At 39.5% G+C, this 25,760-nt stretch overlaps 1 protein-coding gene, 1 long non-coding RNA gene and 1 pseudogene across 2 annotated transcripts in view; 2 read left to right on the top strand and 1 right to left on the bottom strand.

Annotated features, from left to right (window-relative positions):
- Nucleotides 1–759: 759 nt before the first annotated feature.
- LOC140949432 (uncharacterized) lies at nt 760–1,864 on the top strand (annotated as a pseudogene).
- A 7,486-nt stretch (nt 1,865–9,350) lies between these two features.
- LOC140950873 (uncharacterized) overlaps nt 9,351–25,760 on the bottom strand; it is a 373,771-nt gene continuing 357,361 nt past the window's right edge. Inside the window, exon 3 of the long non-coding RNA XR_012167212.1 lies at nt 9,351–9,450. This is a non-coding gene — a long non-coding RNA (uncharacterized lncRNA). The remainder of the gene's footprint in view (nt 9,451–25,760) is intronic.
- The window catches only part of LOC140950676 (tyrosine-protein kinase receptor Tie-1-like), a 10,484-nt gene continuing 4,556 nt past the window's right edge, over nt 19,833–25,760 (top strand). The window contains exons 1-3 of the mRNA XM_073399924.1: nt 19,833–19,856; nt 20,207–20,398; nt 20,764–20,975. Of these exons, the coding sequence (XP_073256025.1) occupies nt 19,833–19,856; nt 20,207–20,398; nt 20,764–20,975 (428 nt within the window). The remainder of the gene's footprint in view (nt 19,857–20,206; nt 20,399–20,763; nt 20,976–25,760) is intronic.

Here is a 25,760-nt window from a genome sequence, read left to right as displayed (position 1 = left end):
AGCTCATAAAGTATCAGCAGATCATTAGCCGCGCAGTAACTAAGTTCAAGGGCCTTGCGTGGTACACATACGATGAGCACTTTAGACGCCGCGCAGCTCGCCATCTTACCGTCGCATGGGATAGGATAGCTATCGAACTTTGGACGCTGATCTTTACTGGTACCGCTAAGCCCCATTGTTCTATGTGCTCTCAGCCCGTCTAGTGGACCTCCCGTCCCTTATCGGCACCTTGCAATTTCCCTGTAAAGTAGTGGTCCCCGGGCGAACCTTTCTCCAGTGCATGATCAATCTCACCAGGGGTGTTCCCAGCCGTTTTCACCATATCCGCTTAAACAAGCAATTCCAACGGGATATTACTTTGTGGAAAATTTTTCTCACCGAATGGAACGGACGGTCCTTCTTCCTTGATTCCTTTGTTACCTCCTCCCCTGACCTTGAATTGTAAACAGATGCAGCTAGCACCTTTGGGTTCGGGGGGTATTTTAATGGGAAATGATTCCAAGGGCACTGGCTGCCTCACCTCCTTATCAACAAGAAGACAGGGATTAGCATTGAATGGCAAGAACATTTCCCTATTGTTATCGCTTGCGCCCTCTGGTACCCCCATTTTGCGGGTAAACGCCTTCAATTTTGCTGCGACAATGAAAGCGTCGTCGCTATTATCAACTCCGGTCACTCAAATGCTCCCCGGGTGATGGACCTGGTCCGTTTTTTGGTTCTCATTTCCATGAAACACAACCTGTTGGTACGGGCCCGCCACGTTCCGGGGGTAGATAACGGAATTGTGGACGCCCTCTCACGTTTCCAGGTCAAACGCTTCAGGGATCTCGCACCCAATGCCGACCGGACCCCTTGTTTCATCCCTCCTTCGTTCATGACCCTCTAAACGATGAAGTTCTAAGGTATGCTAACTGGGCCTTATCATGGAACACCAAACGCAGCTATTCATCCGGAGAAAAGCGTTTTATCTCATTTTGCCTTATGAACAGACTTACATCTCCAACAGGTGATATTTTACCTGCCTCGGAGGGGACACCTATCTATTTTGCGTCTTATTTAGCTCGCAAAGTCTGACATTGCACAATCAAAATATACTTAGCAGCCGTCAGGAATCTAAATATAGTTTCAGGTTACAATGACCCCTTACAGGGCAAGCTGCTTTTAAAAAAGATTTTAAGGGGCATTCTTTGTTACCGGAGTTGTTCTCGTACAAGTCGTGAACCGGTTAACCCCCCGGGTCCTGTTAGCTATCCGTCCTGTTCTTGAGAGTTGGTTGGATGTTCGGGATTTTTATATGATCTGGGCGGCATTTACCCTAGCCTTTTTTGCCTTTCTTCGTTGTAGCGAGATTACGTACCTGGGGGCACGTTATTTTAGTTCCCAGTTTAACCTCACCACTGATTGCGTGATTTTCTCACCAAGTCTGGCTCACCTGCAGCACATGCTTCTCAAACTTAAATCGTCTAAAACTGACAGTTTTCGACAGGGGCAATCTCTCGTGGTAGCTCGGTGCTCTTCTCTATTGTGCCCCGTTTCCGCCATGCAACGGTATATTATGCTTGCCCAGCCTCGGCCTGGGCCCCTTTTTTACCCTCAGTCGGGTCGGCTTCTCACTCGGTCCTCTGTTACGCATTTACTTCAGGATTCTGTTCGTTGTGCGGGACTCCCATACTAGAATCTAAAAGGTCGCAGTTTTCGTATAGGCGCCGCGTCTGCTTCGGCCGCTGCGGGCTTACCAGACTGGTTAATAAAAGTCTTAGGTCGTTGGTCCTCGGACTGTTATCAACTGTATATTCGCACTCCCGAAACAGTCTTGCTTTCTGCTGTTCCCAAAATGAATCGCGTGTCAGGGAACTTTATTTAGTGTTTTGCTGTTGCTTGGGGGGGATGCATTGCATGCATCTGTGGCGGTTAAGTCTGCTTTGCGACTTCCCCCAAGCTTTTGGCATTGCTTGTATCTTGCCATCTTTTGAGCTATTCCTTTGCCTTAATCTTGTGCTATCCAGCCCGTGCGGCGCAGGGGAGATAAGAAAGGCTCTGCCAAGACTCTTGTCCTACCCCACGGTAGTGGGGCGATAAGTAAGGCTTGTGTTATTTTGTGCGCATAATCCGAAGTCGCTATAACCTGCCGCAGGGGCTGTGTCCCCCCCTTATTACGCCATCATGAAGTTGTTGTTTACTTAGCCTGCGTGCGTCATTTACTTGCGTGACGTTTGAATGCGTATCTTACAAGCGGAACAGTGACATTAACATGTAATTGTTTAATTAAGTCATTTAATGACTTATTGAAGAAGGACTGAGGGCATAGCTGCCTTTAATATGTTGAACGTTTACTTTGGTCAATTGATACAAATTGTGCTTTTGAGCCAAGAAAACACTTATCACTTGGTTATGATAGGTTCATGTACATTAAATAAAAAGAGATCCAATCCAGTGAAAAGATCCTGTAGTTTCATTAAAAGGCCAAAACACAAAACTACTTCATACTATATATTTACACAGCACTATGTTTCAAGCACAACTCTTGATACTCACAGAAACTGGCCACTAACTGTATTATAGAATTCTTATTCAAGGCGGTGAGACCCATCCTCTAATTTTTATTGTGGGCACAAATAATTTTATAGAATATTTACAAAGCCACCAAATTCTAATATTTATTTATTACAAATTTTATTCTATTATTTTTATTATAATACAGTATACAGTGGATGTTGTAGGTACACTAGCTGCAATTTAAAACAAAAACAAGGCTCTAATTGTCTCCTTTCAATAAGAAGAAAGTGATTTTTGTTTATTCATATTGTACCTGGTAATATTGTTGATTTCTGAAACTCAGACTTTCTGAAAAAGTCACAATTGGACCTTCCTTCTGCATGAATTTTTTTTCTTTACCTTATTCTTTGCATGAATTTTTTTTCTTGGCATTTTCCCTTGCATGAATTTTTTTTGGGGTTTTTTCCCCACCCCCCCCCCCCTTCACTTTTCTAATGGTCCGTCCTTTACCTTGGCTTGCCCGTGAAGTAACTTGAACCAAGTTTTCGGACCGTCTATTAAAAGGAAAATAGGAATAAGAAAAGGGATCACCTAGAAACGCGAGAAACGGCTTCCTATATCTTATTTAGCGCTAAAAATCAGATATATAAACAAAACACATACGGAAAGTGGAGTTGAAAAGTCTTTATTTCTGTTTAGTTTATGTCTTATTATTTAGCGCTAAAACTTGGATATATAAACAAAACAAACACACATTTTCACAATGTGGAGCTGAAAACTCTCTATTCCAATTTTGTCTGACCATTTCAGAACCGTTTTCTCCGTTTTAGCTCGATAAGGTGAAAAACTTTTAAAGTCTCAGAGTTTCACGCACCGTTAGTCAGTTAATTATGCGAGTTCACAACCCAAAGTTGAATACAAATTAGCTCTACAGGAAAGACCCAAGGGCGAGAATCTTGACGTATTATTATATAAACAATTTTAAACAACTTAACAAAGATCAATTAAAACACGCGACTAATAATTGCTAGCAATAAAACCACAAGAGAGATTCCGTTTCAAAAACCTTATTAAAAACAATGACTAAAAGAGTCAAATACACAGCGATTTGTAAGGAATGGAAATTAATTAATCTTCACCTTCGTTCTCCTCTTTAGAAGGGGAATAGAAATTGGTTTCCAAAGTCTTCACGTTTTTGTGTGTAACTTGTCCACAGTTGTGACACCGAAGAAAGCCCTCTTTCATGTAATTTCTCCCCTCGGAAATCTGGTGATCGCATATAGGACAAATCTTGTAGTAATCGCGCCAAATGCATTTAGGTCATTTCATGAGCAATGTCCAGTACACATTAGAGTTCTCGCAATGTTCACAGGGGTGTTTAGAGTGAAAGGTGGTGGACGTTTCAGGGCTACTACTTTCTGTTTCCTGACTGTCGTTTTCAGTGTCGTTGTCGCTCTCTTGGGTGCCTTCAGCTTTAACGCCATTCTCAGAAGCCGCTTCCTCCTCCTCCTCCTGATTTTCAATATCCGATGAACTCTCCTCATGATTACTCTCGTTATCGGAAGTATTTTCTACATTTTGGTAGCCTTTTTCCTTTTCTATTAAATCAATTAAAAACATTTTGTTGTTGATTAAACCTTTATCGATTCCTAACTGTGCAAGTCCATCTAGAAACCTGTTCAGCGCACGAGGCTTGGTAACCGCATTTTCATGAGGGAGTAACACATACTCAACTAGCTCAGCGATGTTTGTGACAGGAATAGTGCGTTTATTTCGAAGTAATTGTTAGCTGGGAGTCCAGAAAAGAATACCTTCGGACGCGGCCATACTATGCAGCAAATCAGAAGCACGCTTTTCCGGCACTGCGCGGGAAAGATGACTCAAAACAGCTTTTATTCTTGGTTCTTCTTTTATTCTCGGTTCTTCATCCTCGCTTTCATCACCAGGACTTTCGTTTTCTACATGTTCACTCTCGTGTTCTTCTTCAATTAAATCTATCTTTCTCTTCATTTTTGATGAGTACACGTTACAGACTTAGCTTCGAATGATCAACCTAGCGATGCGTCACCTCTTCTATAGTATTAGAAATCCTAAGCTTGAAGCAACAGGGGCTAATACATCTTCAATAAAACCACTACCCTCTTGTACAAGGACTCGCTTCTTTGTCAGTTGTAAGGGACATTTGGACTGACCAGTCCAAGTAAAGCATCCTTATATGGCAGCAATATCCGCTTATTTTCTTCGGAGATAGGAATGTGTCCCATGAATACATTGTATAAGACTTGGGCTAGTGTATGTAGTTGTTGTGGAGTAGCTGTCTTTAAAAGAAACTGGCGCTGATAAGCATGGCAATCAGCTAACAGTTGAAGAAAACCACGATTGTTGTTTACTACACGAGACATTGCTTCAAAATGAACTAAAGATGGCAGTTGGCAGTCTTTTATAGAATCTCGTGGAGAAAAAAAAAAACGAGTGGGCGAAGGATAGAAAATAATAGAATGAGGGTGAGGAGGAGGGAAAACAATAGAAATGAGGAGGAGGAGGAGGAGGAGGAGGAGGGAAAACGATAGAAATAAGGAGGAGGGAAAACAATGAAAACCTGTATAAATGCGCAACATTCTAACTTATTCTCAGCCTCCATTTTGCTCCTGAGGAGTTGACATGAGTTGGTTCTGTTCTGTCTGCGATAAATCCTTTAGTAGAAAAGATAATATGCAAAGGCACGTGATGTCTAAACACCGCAATGCTGGTCTCACCCCATTTTAAACAGTTGCAATGTTTTCACAGAAATGTCAGCGGTTTCGCTTCGAGCATCCTTTCACATCCATGATTGCCGGAATGACCGGGTCCGGAAAAACAGCCTGGGTACGACCTCTATTGCAACAAGCTTCAGAGACCATTTACCCTCCCCCGGAGAGGATCGTTTGGTGTTATTCACAATGGCAGCCTGCGTATACACAAATGTTAGTCGCCATGACACACATTGAATTCGCCAAGGGAATTCCAACTGCTTTGGAGCAGGATTTGTATTTTGATGTGAACAAACGGAATTTGATCGTGTTTGATGATCAGCTGATTGACCCCAGTAAAGACAAGCGAATTGTGAACCTTTTTACTCGTGGTTCTCTTCATCGCAATCTGAGCTTGATTTATATCGTGCAGAATCTATTTCATCAGGGGAAAGGTAGCCGCAGCATAAGCCTAAACAGCCATTATCTGGTGTTATTCAAGAATCTGCGAGACAAATTGCAAATCTTGACTCTGGCGAAGCAAATGTATCCCGGGCAGACGGGTTTCTTTTTAAATCAGTACGAAGAGGCTGTAAAAAGACCTTTTGGGTGGTTACCTTCTGATTGATCTGAAAACTACTACCCAAGATAATTGTCGGTCTCGAAAAAACTTCCTGCCCGGTGAAGAAGGCTTTAAACAAACAGGGTTTCAAGAAAATATTCCTCAAGAACCTCTAAAATATCTGAAGCAGCAAACTCTTTCGCCTGTCTCGCTTCTTCCAGCTATGCAAGAAATATAAGGCAACATGGACTTTTCCAGACTTAACATAAAGGACACACTCCCCTCAACCTCTTTAATGTAACACCTGAATTAACACAAGCGGCTATCTCTCAAAAACCTGACAAAGAAAGCCTCACCCTTCCACCACCCTTAAATCCTGCTTTCGTGACCCCTCCTTCCACAGTAGAAACCCTATCACAACAAGGCCCGAAGCGCAAAAGGCGTCGGATTATTATTATTTATTATTATGATTTGGATGATCATAAAGCTCATGCCAAACAGCTGAGGAAATGTCGGCATAAGAAATTCCAACCTTACAAGTACTCCATGGGTGAAGAAGATGAAGATTAATTAATTTCCATTCCTTACAAATGGCTGTGTATTTGACTCTTTTTGTCATCTTTTTTAATAACTTTTTTTTTAAAACGGTATTTCTCTTGTGGTTTTATTGCTAGCAATTATTAGTCGCGTGTTTTAATTGATCCTTGTTAAGTTATTTAAAATTGTTCATATAATAATACGTCACGATTCTCTCCCTTGGGTTTGTAGAGTTAATTTGTATTCAACTTTGGGCTTGTGAACTCGCATAATTAACTGACTAACGGTGCGTGAAACTCTGAGACTTTTATAGTTTTTCATTTCTTCGAGCTAAAACGGAGAAAACGGTTCTGAAATAGTCAGACAAAATTGAAATAGAGAGTTTTCAGCTACACATTGTGAATATGTGTGTTTGTTTTGTTTATATATCCGAGTTTTAGCGCTAAATGAGAAGACATATAGAAATAAAAACTTTTTAACTCCACTTTCTGTATGTGTTTTGTTTATATATCTGATTTTTAGTGCTAAATAAGATATAGGAAGCCGTTTCTCGCGTTGCTAGGTGATCGCTTCTCTTATTCCTATTTTCCTTTTCATCGACGGTCTGAAAACTGGGCTCAAGTTACTTAACGGGCAAGCCGAGGCAAGCCTATTGTGCTTATTGAGTAGAAAGACGCTCATTAGTAAACCTATACCGAATTATTGCAGGAAGACAGTTATTAGTATGGAGGAAGGCATTTTTTCCCTAGGTTATAACAATAGGTGACGTCATAGACTATCCCTAAACTATCCTTACCTATCCAACAACGAGGCTTAATTTCCAGCATAGTAGACTACTGCTTGGCGTTAAACAACAAGTGATCTTGCTACACGAACAGTTATTTTGATTGATTTTGGTTAATGTTGTAAACGAAGAGCCATAAACGTCATTGAATAAACAACTTGTTAAAGTTTATCTTTTTTGAAAGCCGATATATAAGATCATTGTTGCTTTCAAATCAAACAATTGTAATCGTTTTAATAGCCCTTCTCAGCTGGTACGTATTGCTTTCCCATTTCAGACAAGATGGATGTTTTCAAGGAATTTGTCTTTTGTCTTTTTATATTTTTTATATACACGAGAACAAGGCAGAAGGTGGAAGAAAACTCTCTCTAGGGTAACACCACGTGGCCTAAGTAGGAAAACAAAATGTAAAATCTAAAAAGGGCTATTCAATCCATGTTTCTCCTGTAGTCGAAATGCGTTTGCACAACCAAGATAGAGTGGGTAAGTGGGGCGCGCCCGGATCTTTTTTTCTGTCTTTATAAATATATTTTGTTTCAGTTTTCTCCAATTTTTTCATTACGCGAAAATGGTTGGAAATCGGTTTACAGAAATGGTATTCTTTGTTTGAAGGCCGTTAAATTTGTTTGATCCAACTTCGTAACGTGATAGGGTGCGCAGACTGTCAACTAACGTGCTTTCATTCTTTCATACTTTCTCTATTTCTCTGTTTCTTGTGTTGGTGGTCCTCTTCCTTGTATGCCTGGTGTCCCTGCTTCGAGTCGTACTTTTTTACTTTTTTTACTTTAAAACCAGTATGTATTCGTGTGTTACCCGTATGTCGCTTGTGTGTAGTCAGTCGTGTCGAGAGAAAAGGCGCGACGACGAGGATGGTAAGAGTCGGTACCCAGGGGCTCTTTCGCCCGTACTTGAAAACTTTCGTCGCGCCTTTTCTCTCGACCCGACTGACTGCCCCTGGGTCTCCAAGGATGACTCTTATGTGACTCGTATGCTACTCGTATGTACTCGTATGTATTCGTATGTCATCGGTGTGTACCCGTATGTACTCGTAGGTTACTCGTATGTACTCGTGTGGTGTTTTAGTCACGATCCATTTTTTTTGTCCTCTTTTACAAAGTAAACTTCTTCCTTGTGGCTTAGTAAACTTTTACGTTGTTTAATTTTCTCCAAAGTGTCTCCTGGATCTGAATAACTAAAAGCGATTTACTTTTGGCCGTGAATGTGAAGGTTTCCTGCAATGTTTTGTCACGCTGGGCACCGCTCGTTAGTAGTTTTTGCAGGATGTTTTAAAATTCTCCTTAGTGATTTTCGGATCCAAATTTTGAAAAATGGATTGCAGCTTAAACTGAAGCTACATGAATTATGGAGAAGTGCACTGTGAAAGGATTTGCAATGGTTTTTAAACTCCACCTTGTTTTTCTGAAGATATTGTGACTCTTTGGGCTAGAGCGCGTCGTTCCTCCCTTGATAATTACTTTTGAATTAACTTAGTAAACAGTCTCGCTAGGGCCAGTTTGATTGACGGATTAGAAACAAGGTCAAGGTCCATCCAGCAGGGTAAATCAAGGCGCTCTGCGCCAGAAGTTTTTTTCTCGCGGCTTCGCCTTCGGCCGAACACGTGTCGGCCTGAGGCCGACGAAACGAAGCTCCCCGACGCACGCGAGAAAAAAACTCTAGTACCCAGGGTAAGCTACGTCAGGATCAGGGTAGGTGTGTTTCAAAAGTTGTTCAGTGACGGCACAGCGGGTTCTTCGTGATACACAGCAAGTCTTCGGCTATTTGAATTTGTGTTTACCCAATTTTACGGTAACGGACTCATTTCATGAGGTGTTTTGCCATATTTTGTGGTTACACAAGTTCCTTTTTTTTGTGTAAATGCCTTCTCATCACGACTGGATCTAATAATTACAGAGGACACGAGTGTACAAGCTCAGTTAGCCAGCTAGGATCCGCTTTTGTCCTCGCCGAAGCGTAGTGGACAAGTTCCACTGTCAACAAGTGACAGTGTAGTAAGAGAAGAGATTTTAACATTATACAAGCTCTAACATGTCTGTAACCCTTTTAATCTGACCGCATATATTATTGGAAAAAACTTCCCCACTTTCGTTTATAGTACAGTACCTTTGATCACAGTCTGATATATTTATTTTGTTTGCGGCAATAGAAACAGAAACCATGTCTCCCGCCCCTACATCAGAAAATTCCACTGTCATTAAACCACGACCAACCTTGACTTCCGCATCTGCACCAGAAAATTCCACTGTCATTAACAAAGTTATTTACATTTCACTTGGTGTCACGTCCGCTATTTTGCTGTTGTCGGTCGCTATTTTCGTCTGGTGCTACCGAAAAAGAAAGGCAAAGACTATTGAAAGGTTTGTGGAACTCTGCCAATGCCTAGCTGGCGGTTTTTCTGTTTGCTTCTTTTTTCTTTTTAGTGGTTGGTAAAGTAAGAGATTCAGCCGGGCGAAAGCTAAACCGAGCACGAAAAAGGAATGATAGGGAAGGGGGCGAGGGTATGTAGTGAGAAAAACCTCCAGTATTCAACCCCTTGAGATTTTTAAAACGCTCCGTCCAGTTTTTGTGAAAGGATGATGTAACATGTTTTGAGGTCTGACGTCAGCCGACAAAATGTCGCGCCAAAGTTTTTTTTGTTTACGATCGTTTAATGTTTTTTATTAGCGCTTTCCTGGTAATTATTCTCTCCCTTCACCCCTTCCCCCGCCGTTTTCATTTTCGACCTCTGTTCAGCCGTATTCGCGCGGCTGAAACTCGATCTTACTTTGCCAACCACAAAATAAAAAAAAAGACACCAATCTAACACTAAGGAAAGCCTTTGTTTTGTCTTTTTATGTAAACGTAGCGATTAAGTTTCGCTCCCCGTAACGTTATTGGCTAAATTATACCACGTGTCAACAAAACCGACGTAGTGCACCTGCCAAGATTACAGATAACATTAACTAGAAGTCAAAAGCATTACTTTATTTGCAATTCTTATGAAAAATAATCAAAGAATGTTTTCATTGTCGAAAGATGCATGAAAAAAAAAAAAATCCTAAGAATAGTCTGATGAAGACAAATTTTGTTTTTAGATAAGCCTAAAGTGAATTAGAATTGAACAAATTCTTCTTTTTGTAGTCATTGTTTGTAAATGCCCTTGACTGAATCGTCCTTTAAAAAAAAATCAGTCAATTTTATCCCCACTCGGCTATTCTGATCGAGCTTTTTTTTTCACGAGGAGATCATCTCAGCTTCGGCCATTATCCTCCGATGCACCAGTAGCCAGGTGCACTAATTTTTGTTGTTGGTAAAGTTTACAGATAGGCGAGTAGATGTTACTATAATATTGTGCTCAGCGTAATAATCCGGCATTTTTTTCCTTTTTCTAGGTCACCTTATTCACAAGACGAGATTACCCCTCCTGACAAGTGGGAAATTCTGCCTGAGCAAATAGAGTTTGAGGAAGAGCTGGGGAGAGGAGAATTTGGTGTTGTTTATAAAGCAACCTTTTCTCAGAGTCATGAGATGGAGGCATTGCACGATGCGGGGACTTCAAAATGGCCTGTATCATCCACAAAGAAGGCAGCACAGGTGGTGGCTGTCAAAGTTTTACATGGTAAGAAATACTGACTGTCTATCACCATAGACAAAGGCACAAAGTCTTAACTGCCTTTCAGTCCTCTTCATACTACTGTAAGAACCCTTATGTATTTAAGCAACTCTTTTGGAACTTTAACATCTCAAAGCCTGAAATTTAACAGAAAAAACAAAACTCGACTCTTTTCGAAGACGTGATCGTATGATATTAAAACAAATTACACCACCGAGAGACACTGCATTTTTAAAATCGGTATTGTCTCTCGTTGGTGAAGAGCACGGCAAAGTTGGAAGTGCAAGAAATTTGTGGTTTCTTTATTCACTATGTAAGTGTGAAAAAATAATAAAGGCTGTTAAGTTCTAAAAAGTAGGTTTAAGCCTATTAGCTCTAAACAAATCAGGATCTCTTACGAATTTACATTTCCCCAGAACCACAAAAAAAAGGTAAATTGATCTACAGAGCCTGAATTAAAGCCAATAATGAAAATAGATTTAAAAAATGCAGCCTCTAGTCAATACATGTATGACAACTCGGATCGAATGCATCGAAAACAACTAAACTGGGAAGAGCTTGCCTCAAGGCGTCAAAGGCACTTAAGTCTATTAATGTATGATACAGTGAATGGAAATATACCTAGTTACTTAAGCGATCTTTCGATGTCTGTGAGATCAACCCTTATAAGTCTATGCTAAGAAATACGGAATATAATGTTGTAGTGGACCACGTTCCAAAAACAGAATATTATAAAGGGTCTTTCTCATACAGAGCAAGAATGCTGTGGAATTCATTACCAAATGACATAAAAGCGTCCGAATCTAAAGCTATCTTTAAAAGAAAACTGGCTAGTAGGCAGGCAAACTGTTGACTATATTTTACCATATTTTATTATTTGTACATATTTTTAGTGTAGTTGTACAGTATTTACTTCTGTTTCTATACGGCTTTCACGTAAAGAAGTTATGTAACTTATGAAATTACCGTATTCAAATAAAAGTGAATCAATCAATCAATCAATCAGTCAATCAATCAATCTATCTGTCTATCTATCTATCTATCTATCTATCTATTTATTTATTTATTTATTTATTTTCATTCGCCTTTTATGAACAGCGGTTTAGGTAGTGAGGGAAACCAGTACTGTCGCAATTTGTAATAATCATCGCACTTTCTAATACCTGTCGCAATTTGTAATAAATCCATCGCACTTTGTAATACCTGTCGCAATTTGTAATAAACCGTGTCGCACTTTGTAATAAAAAAGGTGTCGCAATTTGTAATAACAGTCCATCGCACTTTGTAATAAACTAAGCTGTCGCAATTTGTAATAATTCCATCGCACTTTGTAATACCTTTTTGAGAGTAATCAAACTTACTTCGTCAACATTAATATAATGCCGAAATATGCATGGTACTTCATAAACAAAGATGATGACGTCAGCTAGCACGTAACATCTCCGCTCATTCAAACATTTAACTTTATTATTTAGATTAATGTTGATTAGTTATCTGACTTTCGAAATGCTGTATTCTTAAACTTTGCTATTGTACTAGGTGGTTTTCATTCAATGGTTACCCGGCGGGTGTACTTCCTTATATGGCCAATACGGGGATGTACCTCTGGACAGAGCGTTGTTAGAGTACAGAATCTAGACACACTAGACACAAACGAGCCATTATTAAAAAGCATTTAATTTCCGCAAATTGTAACATCCATCCTACGTCATTCGAATAAGGTCACCAGGAGAGTTCCTTGTTAGATCTTATAACAAGTCTACACAACACGTGCTGCACCGTCCTTGTCTGACGCGCAATCTTAAAGAAGTAATAGTGGCTTCTTTTTTGGCCAAATTAATCAAACGAGGCCTGGAAAGATTCAAAATGTTTAGTGCAAATAATTACAAAAAACCTCACCAGTGGCAAACCGTCGAACCACAACAGAAACCTAAACACAAAATCCAATTAATCGCTAGCCAATACCTTCGTATGTACCTGTTTTTATAACACTCACTTGGGGTCTTACACTGAGCCGGCAGGGCATTTGGTCCCTTATTCTCACTTGATTTGGTCCCATATAGGAACAAAAGGAGTACTCATTCCATCTTAAAACAATTGTTTTCTATAAGAAGTCCTCTAAAGCAAATACCATGGGGATAGTAAAAAATTATCCTTCCCTGCGTATATACAACTCGTAAGCCCTTGCAATTCTTCCGAGCGTGTTCTGGATTACTGTTTTTCCACAAAATGGATAGGATGGAATAAACCATCCATTACTACTTGAGTTACCCTATCTAAGGATCAAACCAAAGACACAAGGCTAACAAGGTAAAAAAATGATACCCTATTAAAGGCTCGAGATCCTCAAAAACCATACCCTATCAGGCGGTACTTACCTATCTGGCCCATCCATATATGGGATTATCCCCCCCCCCCCCCCCCGAAGACTTCACTTGGCAAGCAAACATGGATTTGGACGACGAATGCCAGGTTATTCATGAATTTTATGTTGTTAAATGTTGCTTTAGTTATTTTAATATTTTTGAATTTAAACATGATTCATCTCTTTTTGGTGATATGTCACAGGAAGTTTCATGTCTTTCATAAAAGCGTTTCTAGTTGGTCACGTGATTAATCAAGGCAGAAAAATTTATAACGTAAGACATGCGTGTTTGACCAAAGAAAATGTTACGGAGATGTTACGTGCTAGCATCCGTCATCATCTTTGTTTATGAAGTACCATGCATATTTAGGCATTCCATTAATGTTGACGAAGTAAGTTGAATCACTCTCAAAAAATTATTACAAAGTGCGATGGAATTATTACAAATTGCGACAGCTTAGTTTATTACAAAGTGCGATGGACTGTTATTACAAATTGCGACACCTTTTTTATTACAAAGTGCGACTCGGTTTATTACAAATTGCGACAGGTATTACAAAGTGCGATGGATTTATTACAATAATAAAATCAATGTCATTTTATTTAATTATCTTTAGATAATCCACCTGAAGCACAGAAAGAAGAGTTCACGTTTGAGATTGAACAGATGAAGCTGTTGGGTTCACATAAGAACGTTGTATCCATGGTTGGATGCTGCACGCTTGAGGAGAAAATGTTCCTGGTTATAGAATACGTTCCGTGTGGTGACCTGCTGACGTGGCTACGCCGCAGAAGAAAAAAGGTAAGGAGATGAACAATTAAACAATTAGTTTATAACGAAATTATCAAGAAACATATATAGGGAGACAACATTACGAATATATTTTGGTACTATCTGAAGATTTTGTACAACTTATTTAAGCAACTGCAGTTACTTCAAAATTATAAAAGCATTTAATGATAATACTAACAATAATAATTATATAATATTTACTATTATTATTATTATTATTATTATTATTATGATTATGATTATTATTATTGTTATTATTATAATTTTAAAAGTATTTTATCCTTGGCTGTAACAGCATAGGGAGGGTATTAAAAAAATCCTCCTTACTAATCTTAGTCTATAAAACCTGGTGTGCCTCGAATAAGGGGCCGTAATCTAGTATGGAGATAATAACTTTTTGACTTAAGGATCGCTTGAAGCCATGCAGACGTGAAGTACCGTTTTTGTTACTTGCTTGATGTTTAGATCAATGAAGCTACCGAGAGATCCTATGCTGACAAAGAGGTTCTGAAAGATCACGGAGAGACCAGAGATCATGTAGGCTTATATATAAACTGTAGGTTAACCTTCCGTACTAGCTCTGTCCTAAAACGTTTATTGTCCAGAGTGTTTGTTTGTTTTATGTCTGGTTGACCAGCAAGGAAATGCAGCGTTTTTGCAGGTCAATGCACCGTTAACCGAGAAGACCTGGGGACGAGGTTGAGTTGTTTTGGTTGTGGAAACAAAAATGGCGGACATTTCACTCGTTTTAAGAGTAAGAACTAGGCGAAATAATAGCTAAAAACATGGCAAGAACAGCAAGAAGACAACTCGAAGGGCGACGTCTGCTATTTGGAGAATATTTGCGGAGCTGAACAACCCTAAACGTGCACTATCGAAGATGAACTTAACATCGATGGATCGATGGAGGTAAGCATGTTTTAGCTATGTTTTGAAACTAGGAATTATTTTGAATGAATAATAAAACAATTATTGAATTCGGCTTTCGTATCATATGAAGAATTATGGACATCGAGGAGGGTGTTATCCGCCTCGGCCTACGGCCTCGACGGATAACACCCTCCTCGATGTCCATAATTCTTCATAAGATACTCAGCCTCATTCACTTAATTGTTAAATAATGGATAACTCTCGATAAAGAGCGATTGATTAAATTGAAAATCGATAGCGGAAAAAGTTGTTGCTAATCGATGATTATCGACTTTAATCGATTTTTATCGAAGTTGTTGATCTTGATAGGTGCTTACTTAATTAGGTTAACATTGGCAAAGAACGTTGTTTCCGAACATAAGTACATTATTTATGTGGCTTTGGACGGTTACATTTGTAGCGAAATTTATTTCACAAATTACCCTCAATATTCTAACGAAGCATTTTCGGCCAATCGACAGGATAAAAAAGAGTTATAAACAACTGATTTAGCTTGCTTGCACAGGAAACTGTTCAAGTTGAACCCTACAACTTATACAGTTCAAGTGGCGAGGATAATGTTCAGTGTGCAGTTTTTCTGCAAGACCCTTAAATTGCTTCTTCAAAAAGCATATTCGAAAGGATCATTTAAATCGTTCTGTACATATGCAAAACAAAGTAGGTAATCAACTCCCCAACTAAATGGAAAGAGAAGTAGCATGACTATAAAACACGATAAAAATGTGAGAAAAAATCAGCATTTAAAACAAAACATCTGCATATTGCTACAGTTTGGGTAATATAATTTGCTGTAAAATAATGCATTATTGAGTTTTAAACCTAGAAGGCAATCGATAATATCGTTAAAATAGTTAAAAACGATAGCGCTGACAATATTGATTTTCTGATATCAGTTTTTATCGATTGCGCTAGTCAGGTGTAATATGCAAAAGTTGTCTCTTTATTTAATGATCCGGGACAAGAGAAGCGCCTCTTTATGAAAGAATTAGTTAACTATAAAGACGTTTAGAAAAATCATAGGGGGGTTTGGGGATCAAGTTGGCTTACCACAAAACTAAATTTGGTATTGTAGATTTTACTGATCTAAGTCTACTAAAGATCCGGCTGACCCTCACTGGTTTGTCGTTGTGGTTGTGCCTTCACAAGCTCTTATACCACAAAACGTAATCATGAGTGAATCGTCAAATTTATTTATTTAGACTAAGTACGTTTTACCGAGCTCTAAAAATGCTCCTATGTCTTTTTTGTCTTGGCAGCTGTAGGTCATCTGGTTGTAGTTGAACTTTAGGGCGCTCTCCATTTGTCAAAACTGACCGGCCAGACCATGCCAGTAAAAATGAGAATTTCACTTTTAATCAAAACTATCCAGTCAGATCTGTCAAATCCTAAATAGTAGGCACGAAGGAGGTGGTTTTTCAGCAAAAACCCTGTGGAAAAAGCCGATTTCATTTGCCAACTGGCTGGTCCGGCAATTGTCTGGCCGGCCAGGTTAGACAAATGGAAAGCGCCCTTAGTCTTTAATTCACCGAAATTCTAAATGACCATTGCATGGAGTAACAACAGAGTGGAAATTTGAGGTATACTTGAACGGATCGAATACAAGAATGATAATGGTTAAACGGAGAAAATGGCCAGTACTGGACCAATAAGTTAAAGTTTTTGTTCTTGTTTTGTTTTGTTTTTTACAAAGGAAAGTAAACTTGTTAAAGATCGGACAAAGTGGGAGCAGCAGACGAACGAGAACATGGAGTTGACTTCTTTATCAGAAAAAAGCATTAATGATGAGGTCCGACAGGACCTGGCGTCGACTCTTCAAGGCCATCTTGTATGAAGGAAATACTTAAATCCTTAAATATTTCATTTTATTTTTCTTAAATTTACATATCGTTATCAAAAGAAAGCAATGATGATGTCCGACAGGATCTGGAGTCGACTTTTCCAGGTCGTCTTGTAGAAAAGAAATACTTAACAACGCCTTTTTTTTCTTAAATTTAATTATATACTGAGCGTGGATAAGGCATGCAGACAATGAGGAAACTTGCTGAAAAATAAGCAACAATTCTCCGCGAAAAAAAAATTCGACATCTCTTTCTTTAAATTATTCTATTGACCGTGCTACAAAATAAGCTAACGAAAAAACGCTAGGAATCACTTGCTGAGCCATTGACTCCATCCACAATACCACCCACGATCTGTCTGATGTAATAATTTTCAGTTGTATGTTAATGTAGCTTTTTTACTGGTGGCGATGAAAGGTTCTTAGAGCAATCTTTCTGGTGGGTCATGCCTATACCAGAATAAGATCAATCGAAGCACCCACGCGTGCATTCGATAAATCTTTGCAGGTATGGCAAATGAATCTTCATGTATATTTTGTGATCTAAGGGACCGGTCATTATTTATCGCCAAGGGAGGGGGGGGGCGGTGGCGGGTTGTAGAGGGGATCACTTGATTTTTGGGAGAACAAAAGGGGGAATCAGTTGATCAGTTGGGAGGGAGATCGCGAAAGTCATCAAAAGTTATTAGGGGTGATCACTTCATTCAAAGGGGGGATCGGCTAAATTTCACCTTTTTTAGGCCCAAATCCTCCCCTCCCCCCCCCCCCCCCCAAGGCGATAAATAATGACCAGTCCCTAATTTAAACATTACTTTCGCGCACTTTTCAAAAACCGGGGAGAATTTTCCACCCAGAGGCACGGTCCCGTTTTTGCTGAGATTCTGGGTATTTAATTTGAAGCTCAACAAGCATGACTCCTTTAAGATGTTTCATGTTGTTGTTGTCAATCTTTGTATTACGTCATATGGTGATTGCACCCATCCGAAACACCAAGAAACAACCGCTTTTAGTCATGTTCTTCCTGAAAAACCCTTCCATCGAAAGGACGGTAGGATTAATCTGTCTTCCCTTCACGCACAGGAAGGACAGGAAAGCAAAGTTTCGACTACGGCAAAGGAAAAGAAAACACAAGTGACCATGGAAATGGCCTCATTGCGCCAGGATGACGTTACACAGGACATGGCTTCGGCCACTCACGATCTGTCTGATGTAAGAATGAAGTGTCTAAGGCCACAACAACACGAATCCGGATACGGTGAAACCGAATACCTCATTTTTGCGTCAACATAAATTTCAATGCGGTCTCGGTGAGTGGATTTACCGTTTTCGTGTAGATGGAAGGCCGATTCGTATTAAAAAGCGTGCGGTTTCAAAAATATCCGGATTCGTGTGGACAGGTACTAAGCGTTACACGCTTACTTTTCTCACATAACGAAGGGTGTGATGTAAGACCCTTCCTCTTTACGTGCCTTGGGTATCGTTAAACGTGACCTTGAAGTGGAAAGATAGCGCGTTACAAGCGACCGTGACTAAGAAGTGGAACATTTTGACTTGCGAACGTTAAAACCTTTTTTGCCCTCTTAATTCTTGTACCGAAGTCTTGTTCTTGTGCCCGTGAAATTTCATCGTTTTTGCTTAGGTACCCCAAGTTCACGAGTGAGAATCATTTATGGGTAACATTGTATGAAGGCTTGCATGTGGTTTCAAGCGCATCGCAATTCGGGATCACAAATAGAAATATTAGCGCAGTAGTCTGTCTAACCTTGACTCCATGTTTTCATTATTGAATTATAGGCGAGATCGCGTCACACATTTAAATATTGCTAGTTTACACATTACGTCATCAAAAACTCAAAGGAAAGAATTATCGATCCTTTTGAGTTCTTACTTTCATGAATTATTAGAGCCGCTAAAAGCCAATATTAAGAAATTTTTCATTGCGAAAGAAGTTCTTCGTTTTGTGATACAGTACGCTTATATTTCTAAGCTTTTGTGTGACGCGGCATTTACATGGTAGCTACTGCGAGCAAGCTCTTCGGGGCGCTCTGGGGGCGGGGCGGGAAAAGAAAGGAGAGCTTGCAACTACGTCTCTGGACTTTGAATTCTATCTCCAATTCGCCTGTGGCTCCCAGTTGACTGAGCTGTCAGATTTTCGCAAATCAGCGCGAAGCGGAAACGAACGCAATTGTAAACAAACGTTGAAAAACACGTGCCAAGGGTAATGGCGTCATTACTAATGTTATCTCCGCCAATCAGAATCTCGCATCGACTTATATTCATTTTCCAGAGACGTAGCTGCAAGCTCTCCTTCCTTTTCCCGCCCGGCCGCCAAAGCGCCCTAGAGAGCTTCCTCGTAGGCTATTTACATGGCGGACGAGAGAGCTACCATGAAGGCTGAAAAATTGACTCTGTTGGGGGGATTTTGCTATCTGAATGGTCATTGTATTAATGTCAATGTTGACGAGTGCCTCAAGAGATAAATTCATCATTAAGTAGAACAACTCCGTGACACATGTTTCTGATGGTTTCCGGCCGCCACGTTAGTGACCATCCGGATGGGCACCAACATTGCGTCTCCATATAAAGCACTATAAATGTAGGTAAAAAAATTCTCCGAATTCCTCGCGCATGAAAAATTGCACCGACCTGAATCTTGGCCAGGGCCTTTGTATATCTACCTTATTTCATTTCCCAGATTCTAGACTTCATCTATTAAACTGTTTTGAGTTTTATTTTTAATAAAACAATAGCGTTACATTTTTTCTACATGTAAATACCATCGCCATTTTCTTTAATCATTCAGCAAAGTTTGGCTGATGAGTATGAAGTTAAGGAGGATCAACATTCTATGCACCAAGACCAAGAAGACTTTGCAGTGCCTCCGCAACAGAGCAACAAAGATGCCGTTCTTGAAGTGATTCCATCCACTTCCACCGAAGTAGATGTAAGACGAAAACAAAAACACCATAATAATTAATTATTCACTAATAAAGAAGAATTTGCCTCTAGGGCGCCTTACTTTGCTTACGTTTCACGTTAGAAGGACACAACGTGATCTTGGTGTTCCTATGCCACTAATGTGTTTCGTCGATGGTGTACCTTTTCTGCGCTGTGTTGGATTTACGTTTCAGCGTCTTGTTTTCATTCTCTTGAGCTATTTTTAGTTGCAGGCTTGTGACTTCCAGAACGATGGCTGATATAAGGAATCGTCTAGTAAAATTGTGTGTTTGTTGTTTTTAGTCAGTAGGGCGTGTATCAGCAGGTGACCAAGGCTTTCTGGGTAAACATCACACTGTTGGCGTGGATTTTCATCCTAGACTTGAAAACAGTACCCTGGACCCAAAGTAAATTTTATCCAGCTCTAAACTGGTCAATTTGAAGTTTCTGTTAATGGATAATACTTGTATATTACGTGGCTCTTGTCTGGCTTAAGCAAATCATGTTATTTTTATCTTTTTATCTGTTAGTTACTTATTTACTAACAAGGAAAGTAATTACTTGAAAGCTGTGCTGTTTCAAGCTAAGCCAAAAATTTGATAGTTTTTTTTTATCAATTTAATTAGGATGAGGAATTCAAAGTAACCGACAAAGAACTTCTAACCAGGCCATCGGCATCACTAGGAAAAAGTCAAGCTTCTGCAATGCCACTTTCAATTGAAAACCTAGAGGAGTCAGGCGAGGATCCTTGTGACGTAGAGGAGAACTTTTCTACCAAACAACTGTTTTCACTTGCCTGGCAAATAGCTAAAGGAATGGTAATTATCTTTGTTTTTTGGATAATGTGGGTGGGATTCTGGTTCTGAGTATAACTTGGAAAGAAGAATTCAAAAGTCAATATTTTATAAACATGAAATAGGTGGGATAAATATATTGGCTGCTTTTCTAGATACGAGTACATTAAAATGGCTTATATGGAAAAAAAAATTCTTTTCGGTCGACCCAGTTTTGGCTAAATTCGTTTCGTTATGCATGTGAACGTAAATATCTGGATCAGATCAGTGCCGATATTTACTTTTCATTTGTACTTTTCATCTATACCTAACACTTTATGTTCGGCGTACCCCCGTTATTACGTTTTGAGATAATTTTAATGTTTTTTTCGTTGCTTATTTGTTATTAGAATCATCTCGCCGAAAACAATCTTGTTCACAGAGACCTTGCTGCCCGTAATGTTCTTGTTGGCCATGACAACCAGATTAAAGTGTCAGACTTTGGGTCGATGAGACAAATCTATGAAGATGTGAGCAGCTCACCGAAGTCCAAAAAACTTCCTGTAAAGTGGATGGCCCCAGAATCACTTTATCAAGGCGTTTATACGACCAAAAGTGATGTGTGAGTGATGAGTCTTCCCGCTCCCTTGACAAGGGAACTATTGAAACGTTTCTACTGAATCACTTCTCCAAATTGTAGTTGCCGTAAAAATTACAGAAGTATATAACTCTGAAGCGCTAAAATTCTCCTTATTTGTTTATAACCATGCTAGGGTTGGTTTTTAGCCGTCCAATCAGAAGCACGGAAAAATGTTTGCCTAAATATGGAATCATAGAATTGAGGGCATCCCTGTATAAATATAGCTAAACACGCATTCTTCCTGTCCTTAACAATTCTCCAATTAATAATAATAATAATAATAATAATAATAATAATGATAATAATAATAATAATTTGTATAGCGCAAATTCCCTTCAATGTTCAAATGCGCTTCACAATAAAACCACACAGTGGGAACTGGATACAATAACTAATACTACTATAATAAAAAATAAAAAAAATAAAAACGAAAAAACGGCACACTTCTACTAATACTAATACTACCTAACAATACTACTATGCTAATGCTACTATGATATTGCGCTGCAGGTTATGAAAAAAAAATGCTAAACGAAAAAGGTGCGTTTTTAGCTTTGATTTAAAAATGTCCAGCGAATTGGAGTCTCTGACTTCAAATGGCAATGCATTCCAGAGTTTTGGTGCTACTCAAGTAAACGACCTGTCACCAAGTGTCGCTTTCTATTTGAAGCCGGGTTGCTTAAGCAAGAGGGTGTCAGTAGAACGTCTCAGGTTATAGCATGACTGAGGCTTCAGAAATGTTAGTGACTCCAAGTAAGTGGAAGCTGCGCTATGCAAGATCTTGAAAGTTAACAGAAGAATCTTGAATACAATTCTAGAGTGAATCGGTAACCAATGCAACTTAATAAAGAGGCGGTGTTATGCGACAATCTACCCTTAGTAAATATCAGTCTAGCACAGGTATTCTGCACACGTTGTAATTTGATCAATGAGCAGTTTGGCAGATCATATAATAAAAACTGCTACATTAGTCACGACGAATTGATATGAAAGCATGAATAAGTGACTCTGCTGACTTCTTGGAGAGATACTTCCGGATCCGACGTAAGGTATTCAAATAGTAGAATGATGAGCTGCAAATTTTCGAAATATGTTCCGTCATAGAGAGACTGGCATCTAACCACGAGTCAAGGTTCCTAGTGACAGACACAGGGTGAATGTTGGTGTTACCCTAGCGATATGAGTGATAACTACCTTCTCAAGCTTTTTGCGGTGTACCTATTATAAGAAGTTCAGTTTTTTCGTCATTTAATTTAAGATTGTCACGCACCATCCAAGAACGAATATCAATAATGCAACTTTCCAGTAATTATCCAGCATTAAGTTGATCGAGCCTGTCGTTTGGGCAGAATGAGATGTATACCTGCGTGTAGTCAGCGTAACAATAAACCGTAGGAAAATGATGTTTGATGATCTCGAATAGATTGCTCTACTTCATAGTAAATAATAAGGGGCCCAAACAGGAACCTTGAGGGACACCACATTGCAACTCGAATTCCGCGGAGAGTGTCTCATTGATGGCTATTTGCTGAGACCTTCCAGACAGGCAAGACGAAAACCAGGAGAGGGCTTTTCCATTTATACCAAATGTGAACTGAAGTCGATGCAGTAAAGTTTCGTGATCGACAGTGTCAAAAGCCGCACTTAAGGTGACTCGACCCAGTTTTTTGGGGGGAGTACCATCCTACTTTGAAGCTCTCTGGTATCCCCACCTTTACTTTTATCGTAAGTCTAACACATAGAATGGATAACATATAGATCAATCTACAATATAACATAAAAATTTTGGCGATCGGAGTAAATGTCACGTGGTTATAATGCCACGCCCCTTTTAGGTCTGAGTCGAAAATCTGCTGTTGCCGGCATTTTTTCGTGAAAATCTCTCGGCTACACATAGTGCGCATTAGTGCCTTGCGCTGAACAGAGTTTCACCAAAATCGCAAAGACCCAATTCGAGAAATTCAGCGGTTTCCAAATTTAGGTCATAATTTATGCGAAAATGATAAGCAAACTTTACACGGATTATATCTAATAAACTATGACATTCATCTCTTTATTTTGGGCATCCTTATAACAGATGGGTCCTTGCAAGTCAGCAAAACGCTTTAGGGCCTTGTAAATGCGCGCGATTTCGAGCAAAGCAAACATATAGAAATTATAGTTTTCGCTATTTGTTGACGTTTGTCAGCGTTTAAGAGTCCTTCTCACGAAAAAAGCATTTTCTTAAAAATTCGTAGTTTTTTTTCCTTCAAATTTTTTCAGGGCCACAATTGATTAACTAACTACCCGGACTCTGAATTTCATGGTCATTGAAAAACTGTGACATTATCTTCTATAAGCCCGAGATATAATAATTTTGGTACAGTGAGAGAGGCCATCGCGTGATACATAGAGGTTCAAGTTACAATTTTTAATCAGTTCTCGTGCTTCTTGTGCCTTTGCAAAAAAATCAAGAAGTGCTACACACTAAATCTACTTACTATTAAAAAAATATCATTTTTTCATAGGTTTAATGCAAGCCAATAATTAAACCAACTCGAGACGGGAATATCTCGGTGAGCATTCGGAAGTCAGCCAAGCGTGGTCATTGCACGCGTGCTGAACAAGAATGCTGTATAATGACAGACTAGAAACAATAGACAACTCCCAAAGCACAAACTCAGCCAAAACGCTAAAAATCTTCAATGTTTACTCAAGTTTGGGCAGATTTTCGACTCAGACCTAAAAGGGGCGTGGCATTATAACCACGTGACATTTACTCCGATCGCCAAAATTTTTATGTTATATTGTAGATTGATCTATATGTTATCCATTCTATGTGTTAGACTTACGATAAAAGTAAAGGTGGGGATACCAGAGAGCTTCAAAGTAGGATGGTACCCCCCCAAAAAAACTGGGTCGAGTCACCTTAAGTTGAGGAGAAGAAGCAGAGTGACACGTTGATCGTTCATGTTAAGGAGGATGTCGTTAGTGACTTTGAGAAGTGCTATTACTATTCTGTGTTTGGGACGATAAGCTGATTGCAGAACAGGGAAGAGATCATTGCTGAATAAATAATGTTGAAGTTGCTTGGCGACCGCTGTCTCCACAAGTTTTGAGCGTATATGAGGTTACTCACAGGTCTATAGTTCGAGGTCGCCACCCTCCTTCTGTACCAGTGTTTTGACAAAGCGCCCTTTCAGATGAGAGGAAAATAGCCTGATTCCAGCGAAAGGTTAATCAATTTCGTAATTGGAGAAGGTAATCACTGTCAGAGAAGGCAGCGGCTAATCAGCTAATTGACCACATGACAACTAATGATTTGCATATGCCACTCCAGTCCGCGTATAAGCAAAACCATAGCACCGAGTCAGCACTGCTCAAAGTAAAGAATGATATTTTGTTGAATATGCATCACAAGCCTCAGCGTTCCGGAAGTTAAAAAATGCGTAGCGTCTGGTTGCTATGTAGTGACTTAATAAGCCAGTTGAGTATCTATCATCGTAACACTTTTGCGGTCAACTACCACAGCGCTCGTAAAGTACTTTAATTACAATCGTGTTCAAACCCCCGTGGAGGAAGTCTGTTTATTTTAGTTGATAGATGCCCTTCCGACTTTCACGGGGTTCAATTTTGCATAAATTATCAAACATTTTGTTAAGCGGGAAATCTACCTACGGTTCGCGGGAAACGGAACTCTATAGCGGCGCAAGACGAATGTTTTGAGAGGCGAGGATGTGCTTACAAACCATTTACTATATCTATGCGACGAAAGGAGAAATCAATGGCCTGATAATTTGTGCAATGGTAATTTTATCAATCAATGTTCGCTCCGGAACGCTGAGACAACCTCGTTTGGCGCGCGTCTCGGTGTACGTACTTCCAAAACATGTTGTGATCGGTAAGTAGACTCGCTGGAATTATTTTCTCAGACCATTCGATTTCTACACCTTATTCTTTGTCTGAAGATTCTAGCAAACAAACAAGTATATCTGGATCGAAGATGAAATTATCTCCCTAAACACGGCCAGATTATATTCTGCAGGATGGCGGCACAATTCAACGTGTCTTTCAGGTCAGCCCTAATTTGTAGTTTGTAGGAGTATAACAATTGCGATCTCCCTATTTTCGCTTAAGCTTTCTTTGATTAAACTTTCATAGAAACAAAACAACGCAGACATTCTCCTGCATAAACAGTGACTTAATCGGCTGGAGGAAATATCTGCTTCCAAGTCGGGTAAGTGCTTATACATGAACATTTATCCCATCTTGCACACCGCAAACTCAGTCGCAGATATCCTGTTATATAATTATGCCTGAGCGCTTCTAGGATATATAACACGTTTAGTATTTCGAACTGTAGCCGAAAAAGAATTATGCAGTTGTTCTATGTCCTTTCTGGTTCACCCAGGTAGAATTCCTGGCATGATGTTATTATGCCTGAGCGCTTCTAGGATATATAACACGTTTAGTATTTCGAACTGTAGCCGAAAAAGAATTATGCAGTTGTTCTATGTCCTTTCTGGTTCACCCAGGTAGAAGTCCTGGCATGATGTTATTATGCCTGAGCGCTTCTAGGATATATAACACGTTTAGTATTTCGACCCGCAGCCGAAAAAGAATTAGGCAGTTGTTCTATATCCTTTCTAGTTCACCCAGGTAGAAGTCCTGGCATGATGTTATTATGCCTGAGGGCTTCTAGGATATATAACACGTTAAGTATTTCGACCCGTAGCCGAAAAAAAAATAGGTAGTTGTTCTATATCCTTTCTGGTTCATCCAGGTAGA

Source organism: Porites lutea, chromosome 10 (genome assembly GCF_958299795.1).
Source record: "Porites lutea chromosome 10, jaPorLute2.1, whole genome shotgun sequence".
NCBI lineage: Eukaryota > Metazoa > Cnidaria > Anthozoa > Scleractinia > Poritidae > Porites > Porites lutea.
This window is presented reverse-complemented; position numbering and strand designations above follow the sequence as displayed.